The sequence below is a fragment of the Argentina silus genome (assembly GCF_951799395.1).
Source record: "Argentina silus genome assembly, chromosome: 1".
In the NCBI taxonomy this organism is placed as follows: Eukaryota; Metazoa; Chordata; class Actinopteri; order Argentiniformes; family Argentinidae; genus Argentina; species Argentina silus.
The window spans coordinates 26,821,487-26,838,338 of record NC_139655.1 but is presented as its reverse complement, the minus strand read 5'-3'; the positions used below and the strand labels follow the sequence as shown (position 1 = coordinate 26,838,338).

General features: G+C 39.7%; 1 protein-coding gene across 1 annotated transcript in view; it reads right to left on the bottom strand.

Annotated features, from left to right (window-relative positions):
- LOC310802016 (adhesion G protein-coupled receptor L3) overlaps positions 1–16,852 on the bottom strand; it is a gene marked incomplete at its 3' end in the record, with an annotated part of 118,860 nt that overhangs the window by 85,979 nt on the left and 16,029 nt on the right. Inside the window, exon 2 of the mRNA XM_083666250.1 lies at positions 5,012–5,121. Coding sequence (XP_083522376.1) covers positions 5,012–5,121 — 110 coding nt within the window. The remainder of the gene's footprint in view (positions 1–5,011; positions 5,122–16,852) is intronic.

Genomic DNA, 16,852 nt, shown 5'->3' with positions numbered 1-16,852 from the left:
AGGGAGCTTGGGAAAGGCAATGCCAGGATGCACAATTGCCCTCTTCCTCCAATGGAAGGTTGGCAGACATTCCACCAGGGACACGGCTTATTCTGAGGGTTGCTTTTTCTTAGACGACACTGCCAGGGAATTGGAGGACTCTTTAGGTGTGATGAGTGATTCATTAAAGTTGTGCAAGAGTGGGTGAGCAGAGGGGCAGTGAGAAAACATGGTATTGACCTCTGAACAGGTTAACCCTAGGGAGGGACCTGCTTGTTAAAGGGAAAGTGTTACAGGAAAGGATTTAATAAGCCAGGGAGATGAAGGGCAGACATTGTGGAGAGTTGCAGTTGCATCAAGGTTAGAGGGTGAGGCCGAGATAGATGTGGGCCATCTGATCCTAGTCACGCTTGTACTGTATGTCATCATAACGGGCTAGCTGCATCCTTCATTCCAGACGGTGGTGGCAGTAATCGGCAGAGTGCATGGAGGAGCACGCATAAACAGGGATAGTACAGGGAGGTAAGTGAGTATTCTGGCACATAAGGAAACTGGAAGCTAGAAAGAAGCTACAAATGGTTTATACGTACAGTATACCTTTGCATGTCGGCTGCAAGGCTTCCTCTATTCTGGCCAATCCATCTCATCTACCGTAGTCTGAGTTCAAACTGCTACAGTAGGTCACTGCTAAACATATGAATTTGTCAACGACGGCAGAGCACAGTTACCACGGCAGAAGCAGTCCTTTTTTACATGTTTTTTGGGGGCATTACACCTCGGCAAGACAACCACCAGGAGGCATCTTTGAACAATTCTAATGAATAGGCTTGCTGTACGTCAATGACACACACATTGAAGTCGTTAATATTGTGTTCAGAAATGTGAGACAGGGAAGATCTCAGCTATTAACAAAATCATATGTATAGCCTACTCCTGTGATTATAATCAAAGTGAGTAATTTATTCTCACAGTAAACAGTGGCATTTATTCTCACAGCAATCATATTGCATTCGTCTCCTTTACCAACATGTTTAGGAACATGTTGACAAATGAGGCCCACTGAACATTATCATTTATCTACAGTAGGTTGGTTCTGTGTTGGTTCGCAAACATTGCCTATTGGGATACCTATTACTCTGGATGATGCCATTATTATAGTTTCAACATTGTTAAAACCAAATATGATAATGATTCTATTGATTCTATTTAATCTAACATTTCCCTCATTTCGTGTTGCTGTGCATATGAGAGAATGCGTGATTACAAAAAACAAAAAAGTATGAGAGTAAATAAGGATATTTGGTCCCCTTTAAGATAGCTTGATATTTAAACAATTTCCGCTCTTCATCTCTATGTAATTCATGAGCTGATCTGCTATCTAATGAACTCTATTTGGCCAAATACAGGAGATATTCTGTAATCCGTGCAAGGAGGTAATCTATATAGCAAGCTGATTAAGCAAAACTCTGCAATCACAAACCATTCTCTCTCTCTCATTTTAATTTTAATGATCATTTTGTTTCAAGCACTGTTAGCACTGTCAGCACTGTCTACCACAGAAGGATGGATTGTTTTAAACATCCTTCACAACTCTTTCCTCCTCCTTGTGGTGGCTTTCAGCAGCACTTCACAAGAACTATCTGCCACAGTTGCGGCACTGAGGTAGCCCATCGCTGTAATGACAACAGGCATATTTTAAACAGTGACTTACTGTACCTTCGGGGCAATGAGTACTTAGGCTTAAGACTGCTTGAGCTCAAGGCTCATCTTCCCTAAAGCCATAGCTGCCGTAAATGCTCAATTGTTTTAACCTTGCATTCCACTCTCAGCACCATAGACACTCACACCTATTTCTAGCTAGCTAACTGGCTGTGTTCACAGTTCAGCTAATGAGTTTGTCAGCTTGACTTTAGCTCAACTGTAATGCAAGACAGCCAGTAAGCTAGCCAGTGAGTTTACAGTTGGTCAGTTGGTACAGTTGTAAGGAGCTAGCAACTCACTTCGAACTGAAAGCTCTATCCACCTTATCATTTAAGGCATGAAAAGTATATATGTGTTATCATTTAGCCTTTAAAACAAAGTGAAATGGATCAAAAACCTGTTGTTCTACTGATATCTGTTAAAATCCCAAAACAGCCCATATAAGAGATTTTTTATGAAAAATGTCATTATATGTTAATTAGGGGCAGTGACATGCAACTGAAAATGATAGAACATATCACATATTTGGTTCATGTTTCGTGTAATTTTAATTGTCTTTTATGCTGCACTCAAATTGCCCTGTAGGAAGAATAAGGTTTCACCTGAACTGAACTGAAACATGGCAATAAATAAAGACTTGCATTCAACCCGAAATGATTGGGTTCAGTTCGCTTCCAATTTATACATTTATATCACATATTAGTTCATTACTAAAATTACTTCCTTACATTCAATACTCAAGAGCTAATTGATTTGTCTAAAAATAGAGGCTCTTCGATATCAGATGATTATTCAGACTACAGTCCAAATTACAGGTTGACTACAACCCATGTAGCATCACCCAGTAGCACAGGCAAACACAGGTGTACCCACTAGAATTTCAATTTCAAAAACCATAATTTCAATTTCTATTGCAATTCATGGAGCGAATCAAATTAATAAAATCAATATCATATCACAGTGTGACGTTGTTTTAGTATCTCCTTCCCGTTATTACAGGTGGATCAGATGGAGCTATTCTCTGGGCTGATGGGGAGATGGAGAGGAGAGCTGTTACTTATCCTGACAGACTAGGTTTCAAGACTGGAATACTGATGAACACGTCTTCCGGGGCCGACAGAGAGAGAGAGAGATTGAGAGAGAGAGAGAGAGAGAGAGAGAGAGAGAGAGAGAGAGAACTTGTCAGTTGGACAGAGAGAGAGATTTTATTGCTGTAGGAAAATTCAAGCCATGGGTGGCTGGTTCCCTTATTAGTCGCTCAAATCATTCACTCTGTCTGGGACAGGCTGGAAAGGAGTCTAGTTTAGAAGCCTCCCTCCTTATCCTGCCATTTCTTCATTACTTCATCTCAAACCCACTCCCTTTCCAAGCAGAGGACCTGTTAATCATTCACCTAATAATACACAAACAAATCACTGAAATTTGCTGATTGCTTCATTTACTTTACATTGACAATGAAAATATAAAATGTAAGAAGATATTTTCTAGGATCATTATTGAAAAATACTGGATTGATATTGTACAGAATGTTCTCCAGGTGTGGAGGTTATCAAGAATATGAGATCAATGGTGCAGTATATTCGTTGATGTGTTAGATTGTTCCATTCCATGTCTAGTATACATGGCTTGAAGCCTAAATACACTTTGCAAATGAAACAGGCATGTCTGGTGAGCAACCTTGATAAGATTTCACATTGCTGTTATTTTTCTGACACTTTTTTCTGATTAGATAATTACCTCTTTGATTTTGATATAGTGAAAGTAGCTAAAAGCACCTCAAAATGAAATAATATCATATGATATGTGCCATTTTCTTCATTTGAGGTTACAGTAACAAGCTTAAAAAACAGCAGGATATTATTCATTCCCCATGGGTAAAAAAAGGTGATTTGAAGCTAATATCATTGACAGTTAGAACACCCAAACATCCAGTTCATTTAAAGTCATAGTATGAATCCCCTTAAGCGTACTCCTTTGGCACCACAACTCTTATAATGTATGTACTTTCTCTTTGGAGGTCACCACAACACAATGCGGGAGGTCGCATTTTAATGACCGTGGCACTTCCTGTGACTTTATCTTGGCTTCCTGTTCCTCTGTTTACCCTGTGCCCATGCTGGGTATTCCATTCCCAGTCCAAATGTTCAATTTCCAGTCCAGCTATGGATACCTTAAGGGTGTTTTCTCATGCCACTATTCCTAGAGGCTTGCTATTCTGAGGGTTCATTTGTTACGGCATTTTTGGGGACAAATGACTTTGTGAAAAAGCTCTATACAAATACAATTGAGTGGTTGAATTGTACTGAATGCAGCAAAAACTGTACTACTCTTCGAGTTAAGCCATAAAGCCTTTGGTGTTGTAATGCTCACTTGACAGACACTATTAATCAGAGTTCTGAAAGTGTTGTGAATATTATGAGCTACAAGTAAGCAGAATACTCAGACAAGTATTGTCCAATTATGAAATGCTGTCTTTTGTGTGTGTGTGTGTGTGTGTGTGTGTGTGTGTGTGTGTGTGTGTGTCTGTGTGTCTGTGCATGCATGCATGCATGCGTGTGTGCGTGCGTGTGTGTTAACCAATTTAGCAAATGTCGAACATATGGTCATGTTACATAATAATGAGCTACCTTTTGTGATATTACAATTGAAGACAGTCTCCCCTCACAGAGGAATCAGTCTTGACAGCTGACTGAAAACACTATCACAAAATCCAACAATTTAAAAGAAAATATTGGTTTACCTCCGGATGATAGCAAATCTATTGAAAACTATAGTCTAACACGCTATCAAATCTTAATCTAACTTTCAAACAATGACTCATATATAAAATTCTCATTGGAATCAATATTGCGCACATCAGAAATCCAATAGCATACATGTATTACTTGTGAGACAATGTGGCTTATTGTTGATACAACGTTATTCAAACAAGTGAAGAGGTGGTACAATAGAGAAATATCTGATGTCAGACAGACCACAGAGAGGTTGGTAAACCCTCTGTCAATTCTATCATTTCTGACATTTTACAACACATTATGAAAACTCTATCAATACTGCATTAAGAAAGTTAGTGTTCATCTTAGTCACCCAAATCAGAGGCAAAAATCGTATCAGCAGACACTGCTACTCAACCCTGACAGTCAAAATAATCACATTGCCAACATAAAGATACAGAATAGTATGAACATAATAGAACATATTGAAATATGAAAGGAGTGAGCTACCATTGCTGTTACATGGAATAAAGCATGAAGAGCATTAAAATGCGGTATTATCATGAACTACTTCATGAATTTATATGAAGAGTGTGAGAGAATGAAGAGATACGTACTGTAGGGCACACACTCATATTGGACCTCCAGGTACTTATATGTTCCAGGGCAAGGGTCGGGAAAGACGTCTGGTCCAGCAACTACAGCACACTGAGTCCGGTTATTGCACCTGAAAATAACAAAAAGATTAATGTCAGAAATCCTGGCAACATAGCCTAGTGTAGCAGGGCTAAACCAATGCTACATCATTACTAAATTAGCAAAAATGTAGGATATGCTTAATAAAGTAGAAGGAATTCCATTTCGCTGCTCAGATTAGGAAGTCGGTGCATTTGTGGGTTGGACATTGATTGCGACGCTGTCGATGGTAAAATCATCCATTTGACGAGGAAGCAGTTAGACTTGGACTAAAACAATTTCTCTGTTATATGAATTTGGACCACGTGCGGACTGAAATTCCACCGTGACGGATGGGATAAGGACACAGTCAGTCGAGTGCAAAATCAGCCTCAACGTGAAAGAGGTCTCACCTCTACTTTCATTAAAAACACAATTACTTCGCTGCCAGGCTCTATGTCTGCCACTTTACTTTTGGCAGTCATCAATCAAGGCTTGATCCACATGCACCCAATGTTTTGACTGGACAAAATGGCAACTCTTTAATGTTTGAATAAGTGTTTTGATTGCTATGTATTTATCATCTGCACACATCAGAATTATAGCAGAACAAATGGACTTTAAGGTCAGGGTTACAGCTTGAGGTCATACTGTATGCCTCATGCAAATGCACCTCAGCTTGGTCCCCTTTTGACAAGCTGTGCATACATACAAAAACCTAAACATTTTTTTTCTCATAACCAACCTGTACATGTACATGTTTATTTTATAATATATCTTCTATGTAGCTGTAATTTTTTAAATATAAAAAATGAATTAACTTCTCACCAATGCCATTCACTGAAAGTCAGAGAAGGTCAAGGCGGGCCTGACACAATGATTCATACAGCACAATTAAAGGGTTCCCTACACCTTAATTAACATTGATTGGCCATGGACTAATCAATCGCTCCAGTGAGGGAAGAGTGAAAGGCCCATCTCATTTAAAACTGGTCTTAATGAGATATGGTCCAAAGCTCATCGCCCATCCTGGCTTTATGGGTTCACGACCCCCTCTGCCACTCACTCACTGGGATTACGGGGCGTGAACCTCAGTCAGACGCATCGAGAGGGCCGTTCTCTTGTATGAAGAGTTAATTCAGAGCCTGTAAATGCCGCTCAAATAAATAAGGGTCAAGCCTGTAAACAGGGAAACAATTATAGAGGCCTCCTTATCAGCAGGCAGTTCCTCTACCCTCTGTGACTGTCCTATCACGAAATGGGGGGATTTGGAATATTGGAGCAAGAATGGGAGTTGTGATTTGGTGTCAGATGGAATGAGAACGCAAGGTCAATTGGACAAGTATTACTGGTGTGTTTTGATGTGGCTCGTTGAAAACACATGTGGACAAACACACACACACACACACACACACACACACACACACACACACACACACACACACACACACACACACACACACACACACACACACAAACCTTAGTTTAATACATTTAAAACATGTCTGTTATAGTTCAAGTTCAATATTCAAAAACAATATTAATCATGCATGAAACATGTGTTGTGTAATCATGACTGGATGTAATCAGCTATACCTCTCATTGAATATTTCAGGAGCAGTGCTTCCAAGCCAATACAAATGGTCTTACATGTATATGCATCTTTTTAGATTAAAACATGTTGATAAATGACAAGTTCAGAGAGTCATATTCAGAACTTTAATCATGGTTTGTAATAACTTCATCTGGTGGATTAAACAACATAATACTACATGATGTGGATTGCACACTTAATCCAAGCCTTTACGTCCATCTTGACCCATATTGGAAATCCCTTGAGCATTGTAGCAAATTGCATGCAATGCATACAACAAGCAACGCTGAATTTCAGTCTTTCTTTGACTCCCTGAAGGTGCACATGTTCCAGATGAAAACAAAATAATAATAATTAAAATTAAACATATTAAGTGGAAATCAATGGTGGAGTAAGAGGGAATCAATAGAGAGAGCTAATGCCGCACCACATGGCGCTAGGACTTCACAATTACCACTTAGGGGGTAATCAAGTTTTCATCAGGCACTTGGCTCGAATGGAGCCCTTTGAACTAGCAGGGTGAAGGAATGGATTCGCTTGGCATGATTGATTCACATATGTAAATGAATAATTGTCTCACGTGGCGACATGGATGTGTCCTGGGTGGAGCAGAAAGTGAGTAGTGAGGAACCGGCCCAGCTGGCAAGCTCTTATTGGCCAACTGATGGCTCCCAACCAGCACACAACTGGAGGCAAACCTACATTCCACTTTTGTAGGCATTTAATGCCGCTAGCAGCCCAACAGCGCACCGACCATGGCTAACCCCTATTAGCAGAGTCCGCCACAGCCACTGGCCCACTGCAAGAAATGATGAGCAGAATGGACTACTCATGATTGATGTCACATGTTCCAGGGTCAAATAGAAGTCAATATTTGCATACTGTAATCTAATCATATATGGTTAGCAAGCATCTTTCAAATAATGTTGATATCCCATATGTTACTGTATAAGAACATTAACTGAAAACACAACCTTGTAGGTATACAAACATACTTTATCTCAGCATCTCATATCAATAATTATGAAATGGGATTATTATGGATTAGGTGGTATATGTATGCTGTAAATTTGGCATGATATCCTTGATTATTACAGTAGATCCTAGATTAGGCTAATACAGCAAAAGCAGTAAGGCCTTCTGTCTTAAATAACATAGGAGAGGCAAACAGTATTTTGCTCATACTTTTTCTATTTGGCCCCTAACTTCCCTCCACCCAACCCATCCATAGCCCTCACCGCCTGCTCTCTCGTCTGCTGTTTGTTATAACTGGCAGATTAGGGCTCAGACAGCCAGCTGATGACGGTGGATGTGGCACAAAGCACAGAGCCCCGTGTAAGCACAAACCGTAATCGCTATAATCGCCGCTGATCCCTCCACTGCCACCAGATGACAATGACGGGGTTCAGTCCTCTTCTCCACCAACCCCAGCACAGACAACACTTGGTATGGTTCCAGACAGGGACTGCACAGATACTCTCAACCACACAGATTTGTCAGTGTTGGGAACTAACAAAAGAGAATTGGTCTGCAACAATCTCCTCTTTCAGTTTCCAATCGATAGACTAAAATCAGAACAAAAATAAACCAAATACAATGATACAATAAAACATGACTGGCTGAAATTCATGCCACATACCACCAGAATGGCATTCACTGTATTGAATTACTTTGAATGATTTTCTAAATATTTCTTTCAGGACAAATGAAAAATGGAGAAATTATTCCACTGACATTTTCCTAGAGTGACAATTTCTCCACAGTTCCTCCACAGTTCCAATGTGTTTGAGGATAAACTCAACCTTTTCATTTACTTATTCCAAGCAGACTAGCATAGAGTGTGTCCCTCTGTGTGAGTTTGCTAGCTTGAAAAAGAGCTTCACACACTACACCCAGTTTGACAATGTATCTGTTAATAGGGCTTCCAGTGACAATGAGAGAAAAGGATGTGCTGTGTTCTTTAGAGACTGAGAGAGGAGCTAGTAGTGTCATCTGAACTAGTCTGGATGGGTTTTCAATGAGTGTGAACTGTGTGCTTGTGTGTGTGTGTGTGTGTGTGTGTGTGTGTGTGTGTGTGTGTGTGTGTGTGAGAGAGAGAGAGAGAGAGAGAGAGAGTGACAGACAGGTCAATATCCTTGTCCCTCTGTAGAGACCCATTACGCTTTAGTGATGGTGCTCCTGCCCACAGAAGGCTTCATTCATTATCTTTTCCAGCTGTGCGCCACCACATCCATCTTTTTTCATTCAGCCAAGTCTGGCACAAAAAAAACCTTAGAACTACATGGCCATCTCTATAAAACAATACAAAAACAAGTTCTTCTCACTCCTTTATCCCTGTTACCACATCCCTATGCCTTTAAGTGCCAGGATGTTTTGAAACATGGGGCAAGGTTGAGATTCACTACTGTATTTGCTATACATATTTGTGTGTCCTTGTGTGTACCATTTTAAACAATTGTCCTTAAGTAATAGAGCAAGAAATACATTATACAAGATGTATGATACAACAAGATGTACTTTCCCTACAAAAATCCAATCTTTGGGTTGGCATTGAAAGTGAATTGGCCTTGAAAGGCATATTGCTTAAAGTGTTTTCAAGGTTAAACAGAGTTCTTCTGCACAATGCACCAATCTAGTGTACACAGACATGAATGTGTGGATGCACTACGTACTCTGGTTCTCTTGCACCCGAATTTAAAGAGCCCCTCCAATGAAAATGAAACATTTCAAGCTGAAAATCCATGTTCTAAGTGTAAGTACCACAATATACTGTACAACCATTTTGGTCCGAAATATAGTCGAAGAAAATAAATGTTGATCTGGTTATATATAAAGCCATATGCCTAAGCATTCATTTTCAGGCTTTGCACCTTTACGCAATGGCATCAGTGTTTGTTCATTCGTGCTCATCCTCCTCCTGGTCCTTCTGCTCCAATACTTCAACAACAAATTATGTTTGGGTTGAATTTCTGAGAATGAATACAGGACTGGTTGGTTTTGGGTTGAGTATTGTGCGAGCGTTTCAGTAGACCTGTTGATGACAAACAGAATTTCGGTGTGGGGCCTGGCTGAAGTTGGGCTGTCCGCTGCATAAAACAAACCTTCCCGCCACTATTCTGCCTTGTTTGGCACAAAAAAAAAAATGTCAGCAGTGAGGACAGACAGATTTGAGCTTGGGGGAAATCAACATTCTACAGTAGTTACTTGGCGGGACGGTATGTTTGTAATTTAGAAAAAATAAAACAAATAATTAAAAATTAAAAAATAATAACAGTCAGGGTAATGGAGGAGGGAAGCTTTTAGAAATGTTAGTTTACGTCAACAGCTGCTCTGTCTACATCAACGTTGTTAGAGCTGCTCTGTCGCTGTTCACCATTGTTCCGTTGACCACGGACGGGGGGTTGTTGTATATTCAATCGTGCCGACTTAACTGAAGAGTTCAGATTTCCAAGTACACCACGTCACACACAACCAAGACCCCTCTGGAGGGGGTCTTTAAGTATGTATCACACACACACACACACACACACACACACACTTGATAAAAATATCTATTATTGCACCACTGAATACACCCAACATTCATCACACAAATCCCCAGTCTTCATCATCCATAGAGGCTGACAGTTTTTTATCCATTTGTCTTTTTCCGTCCACCAAGAGCACAACAGAGGCTCAATGGAGATTAAAAGGCAGAAGCAGATAGATGGGGAAATAATGTAAACAGCATAAATACAAGAAAGGAGTGTGGGAGGGGGGATTTAATGTGCATCGCTGAAGGGGATCCTCATTTTAAACCGCTCAAGCCCCATGGGTGCACACGAGCCTCCATCTTACACAAATTGGTAATCTGCATGGGAAAGCATAACAGCCATCAATACTATATGTCAGAGAAATGAATAAGCCATTTTCAATCATTTACGTATATGATGGTACAGTAATGTAACATAAAACATGAAAATACGACAAGCAATGTCAACGTCTTTGAGAAGCAAGCTGGGCGACAAACTTGATCCTTCTTTTTCATTTCTACAGGATTATCTTTGTGGAACTAAACAGAAGTACAAAAATGACTTCTCAATTATGAATAACTCGAATGTATTCACATGCCATGCATTGTGACCTAAATGAATGCAGTTGTTTTAGCTATGGTATAAGAGTGATGGTGAATTGTGTACCACTGAAAGGGTCATGACTGATCGATCATTCTGTTTGATTACATAAAGACGGAGCACTTCTCCAAATATGAGCAGCCTGGGCTGACTTTTCTGACAAAAATAATCCCACTCAGACATTGTGACAGATTAGTGGCTTTTATAGGGGTTTTCCTGCTCACAATTCCCTCTCTACTGTGTTGTACAGTATTTGAGCGATAAGCCCCATTCATTCTGGAGCAACAGCAAGTCAACAAAGAAGTAGCAAAAAAAACACAAAATGGACATTCTCCTTTTAAGAACAGACTACAGATAGTCATATAGGGTTATTGTTTGGTGCCTTCCATTGCATACCAAGGCTCTATGAATGAATGAAACATATGGATTTGAGTAGTGGCTTTACCCACCAGTACCGTGGCAGAGCTCCAAGACACTGAAGTCCAATGCTCGAGTGATAAACATATGCATTTCCTGGTTTTCTGTGTGTTTAGAAGAATGGGCGCTTTCTCTGGGCCCATGACTGAAACCATATTTCAGAGTGGAAGGGGCTTTCAGTTGGGTTTATGGGTTGTGATGATTGATGAGACAAATATGTCCCATACTCTAAACATTCGCCTCTCTGAATTGTTCCAATTATATACTGTTATTTGTATATTGACTCACCCTGAAAAGGGGTTTCTTATGACTACTGACCTCTCCCAGTTGATACTGTATACCTCATATTACAATAAACACATTTTTAATGAAAAGGGGACGGTGCTTCATGATATCTGCAAATTCTGGTGGCTCACAACAACCAATAACCAATCATGCTGACAACTCCACACCATGAATTCTGAGGTATACCAGGAGATTTTTTAACAGAACATCAAGCCATCAGTCAAGGAGCTAAAGCTGGGCTGAAAATGGGTCTTCCAACAAGACAACGACCCAAAGCATTCAAGCAAATCTACCAAAGAATGGCTTAGGAGAAAGGAGATTTGTGTTTTGGATTGGCCAAGTCAAAGTTCCAATCGAGATGCTGTGGCAAGACCTGAAGCGGGCAGTTCATGCCAGACACCCCTAAAACTTCACTCAATGTTCTGTAAGGAGGAGTGGGCAAGAATCTCTCAAAACAGATGTCAGAGACTGATTAGTGGTTATACGAGACATTTACTCCAAGTTATAGCTGCTAATGGAGGTGCCACAAGCTATTGACTGAAGAGGTTCACACATAAAATCTAAGTTTTTGTTAATTAAACCACTTTTGTTAAATAAACAATTAAAATATATAGTTTTTTTCTTTGTGTCCTTTATTTGGAATGTCTATTACAAATTGGGTTTTAGATAAATATTTATTTTAATATTTTATACAAAAATAATGACCATCCCTCTAGGGTTCACAGACTTTCAAGCAGCACTGTATATACAGTATGAGACGGTATCAGGGAAGGAAGTGGTAAGATAGTATCTAGCAACATGAGCACAAATGCGTAAGAGATTAAACATTTGTGTAAGAAATGATAGCCCAAACACTAGGAGGGTTTGTATGCTACAATATGTGAATCATACATAAAAATAAAGGTGAACAATAAATCTTATTTTAAGGAGTCATTGACCTTATTGAGACTACTGTTGCTAATGCTAGTCTTATAGTCACCACAACAAATACAACTTCCAACACGACCCAGCCTACTTCTAAAAATTGTCAATAAAGACCATGGTAATAACAACCACTGAATTCATATTACATACAATAGAGTAAATGCCCATCCAATGACTAACACTGATGCCTTTAGAAGTTGTTATTATTGCAGTTGTATTGTTAATTTAGATCTTCCATAGCATGAGCCATTCTTTAAAAGACTAAATAAGTCTTTCATGTAGCTGGAGGTTTTGGAAATGGATACTGTATTTAGCAATTTTTTGTGAATCACGCCCCTGCATCCACTTCAGACATGATTATTTTATACCGCATACTCTAGCCTCCTCCTTTGAACATGGCCATTAGCTTATGAGTTACTGCTTCTATGAGGTAAAATTAGACTGGCTACCTGCCTGGGTAGCACCCAATCTCTAATATGTATACTATATTTCTACTATCTGGGAAAAGCAAAAAGGCCAAATCTAATGCGGTCATATTCACAGGACAGGAGAACATTTAAGACACATTGTTTCGTCTTTTCTTGATGATAATGTGGGCTATTGTTAATATTGGTTTAACAAGTGTTATACACAGCAATTCTCCATCAGCCCTATTCTAGATCATTTGGAGTTGAACATGGCCCTGTAGCCAAACTAAAAAAACTTCATACATTATGTATGATTGGCATCCCAGTTTTCCTAGTTTCCAGCCTAGCTTCAACCTCACTCTGAACCAACCACTATTGTTGGTTGGAATCATCTTACCTTTTAAATTCAAGTGAATACAATTTTCTCCATGCAGGCTTTCGTGTTGCTCTGCAAACATAATTAGAATAGACCAGAATGTGTCATTTGTAAATGACACTGTCATACAGTCAAGACATCCTCTTTATTTGATGATATACTGTCTATGGTAGATAGTGTACAATAGACAGTCTGCTAATTAAAATAACTGAAGCCACAGAGCTTCTGCCGATACATTTATTATGCTACTCTCTCCAAATACAATTGAGAAAAGAGACTTTTACAATTGAGAAAAAGCAACCAGTATAACTCCCTTGAGAGCAACATCTAAATGTTCTACCCAAGTGTCGCTGAGGGAATTGTCTCCAATACTTTCACTCTGCAACAATCTTGAAGATTTATTGTCCAATCATCTCCCTCATGCAGACGTTTCCCTGAATTCTGATAGGTGATGAATATGTCAATCCTCTCAAAGGAGGTTGCCCATCTTTTAGGACCTGTGAGTTAGGCATCAAGAGAAAACAGACACTTTGGCCAGGGTCATTACATTTACATCAGTTAATGCTAAGTACTGCTGCTAAATACTTGTGCTACCTTATGCTATTTTGTTTTTATTATTATTATTACTTGTTGCACTGTTGAGGAGCTATTTTGCCCTAAGCATTTCACTGCATCGTCTTTGGCTGTATTCTGTGTATATGACAAATAATCTTTGATTTTATTTGAGTTAAACTTGCGAGGTGATGGGCAACATGAATGTTGCATTTCATTCTGATATTCAAATCATTAGATGCAATGGCATAACATCTAAGTAAAAAATACGCTGGAAGGACACCTGAAAATAATTTATGGATTTCTTGTTTTGTTGTAAAGTCATGACTGGTTAAGAGGCTGAAAAGTTTGTCTGTCCCATTGTAACCACACTAACGTTTTGACAGCGCATATTTTAGGCTCTGTAGTTCGACTGTTTTCCTTGCTGAGCTCATCACTGCTTTCTTTTTTTTAAATAATGTTCCAAACTGTTGTATTATGGTATTTTGGTAAGGCTAAGGTTTGGGCTTTGTCTCTGATTGATTCAGATTCAGATTTTTTCTTTGGTCCTCATGTTCATAGACACCTCTGTGGTCCCCTGTGGCTCAGTTGGTAGAGCATGGTGCTAACAATGCTTCATTTGTGGGTTCGATTCCCACTGGGACCATATATACTGAAAATGTATTTACTCACTACAATGTAAGTCACTTTGGACAAAAGTGTCAGCTAAATAGCATATATGTATATACACACACCAATCAAGACCAGACATTGACATCTCTCTCATGCCTGCACAAATGATGTGACAGAATACACCTGACTAGTCCAAAGCACCTGACAAGCATAAAAAGTGTCTATGCATAAAAAGTGTTGTTGTTTTGAAATGGTGCAAACAATATCTATTCAAATAAAAGCTGACAATCTGTGTTTTAACCACATATTAATTGTTTGACTTCAATCCAGACATTTGAGAGTACAGAGCCAAAGAAGAAAACTATTTTCACTGAAAAAGCTTTTTAACATATTTCTTCAATAAGGAACCGTTGTTTAAATATCATCAGATTTAATGAGATTTTAATCTCTGTGTATGTACTGTAAATGGTCCCACCCACAATGGGTCTCGGGTGCCTCTGAGATGGGAGGATTGAAATGTGCAATAACCCTGTGAATCAATTTGTTTGGTGGAGGAGGTTATTCACTGGGGTCTGCCTCAGAATGATTTAAGATTTACAGGATGAATTTTTCTATTCTTCCCAATAAATAATGTGGTTCTTATCTTTGCAATGAAGCTTGATTTATCTTACAGGAAAAGCCTATAGGATTGGAAGTCAGCAGCCTGGTTTAGGCTAAGCTCAATTCTGAGAGATACTGTAAAAGTGAGGATTGGGTCGTATGTTTTTATAGGAGTCGCATATTAGTATGTCAGCATCTCTAGAAAGCGATAATTTGGTATGCAAGGTTTAAGAGTGGTGTAGGGTATTTTGTGTGTATGTGTGTGTGTGTGTGTGTGTGTGTGTGTGTGTGTGTGTGTCTTCTATGCAATGTGTTCCTGTGTGAGTCAGTGCCCTAAGGAGAGTAAATTGAAAGTGTGTGCATATGTTTGCACATGGGGGTGTGCCAAGTACTCGGACAAAACAAGTACTCGTTACGGAATTTGGGCAAATTAGTACACCATTGGCCAGTAAAGCTGTCTGTGAATGAATGGGAGATGTGTGCAATGTGCCTGCTGCTATGATTGTATCTCACTCGCATAAATCATGCATTAAACAACTGAGGAACAATCTGTGAGGAGGAAAAGTGTAAATGTAAATCCCGCTTGTCCGATCATGAGCATCATCCAATTGCAAGTATCAAACCCTAATTAACGGTACAAGCATGGATACAAGTATAAAGAGGCTGGCACAACCCTACTACTTACATATTTGCAGAAGAGTATATGTGTACATCCATACGCACCCATACACCCTTTCAATGTAACCTTTCAAGTTCCAACATGAATACATTCCTATGTATTCTGCCAAGCATCTCTAGGGATGCTGACTATGTTAGCCTCTTGAACTGAGCCTGCTGAGATGCTAAACCTACTGCATCTCAAGAGCTTCCCACTAGCTGGAGATCCAAGCACCAGATATCTAATGGTGGCACTCTTGTGTTGAGCTTTAGAGGGAGAAGAGAATAAGAAAGAGGGAAGAAAATGCTATTGGTTTGGCTTTTCAAAGCATTTAGTCCTGTTTGTTACACACAAAGAGCGATGATGGCTGCCGTTCAGAGTCAGAGGAGTGCTTACAAAGCTTGCGGCCACATGCACTGCATAGCAACAACAAAAAGATTTTAATCCAGTCTCCAGCCAAGCAGCCTTTCAATGGCCCATCGCGATTTCTGAATTTTTGAAGAAATCCTGACAGAGGCATGTCTGCACGCTGAAATACATACCACGCACACAGACACACACACACACACACACACACACACACACACACACACACACACACACACACACACACTTTATCTCTCCCGTTCTCACTCTGTAATACACACACATATAAACACAGGCCTTAAAGCTCCAATTTCATTTGCTGTTACCATGGTAACCCATAATGTCCGATTCCAGCGGGTGTGCTTCCAGCACTTTCTTTTCAAAGCCCCAAACCACAACACTGCATTCCTTTGCCACAGTCACCCAGAGCCTAGCTTCTAGTGTTTTTTAGCTGCTAATTACCCCACTCCACAAAGGCACAAGGACGATTGGCTGCGCCGAATAGCAACTGGATCTGAACAAGCCACAGTGTTCCTTTATAAACAAACCCCATCAGCACCCAGTCATAACCCTTGAACAAAACAAAACAGAAGGTGAGCATGACTGTGCATGTAAACATCCTCCCACTCCAAAAGACAAATCCATGTTTACAAGTACACCTTTTTGAAACTGCAAAATGGCTGCTTTTGTTATGGATACCTGGTCTGCAATGCACAACACAACAATCAAATATTCCTTGTGTTGAAAGATCAATGAAAGCCACCATGTGACCTTTCCCATTCACATCTCAATAATCAAAGACGAGAGGGGGTTATAAGTAACCGCCTAATTCAATAGAAGGTCAGTCATCGATACTCCGACCAGGGCCCTCCCTGCATTG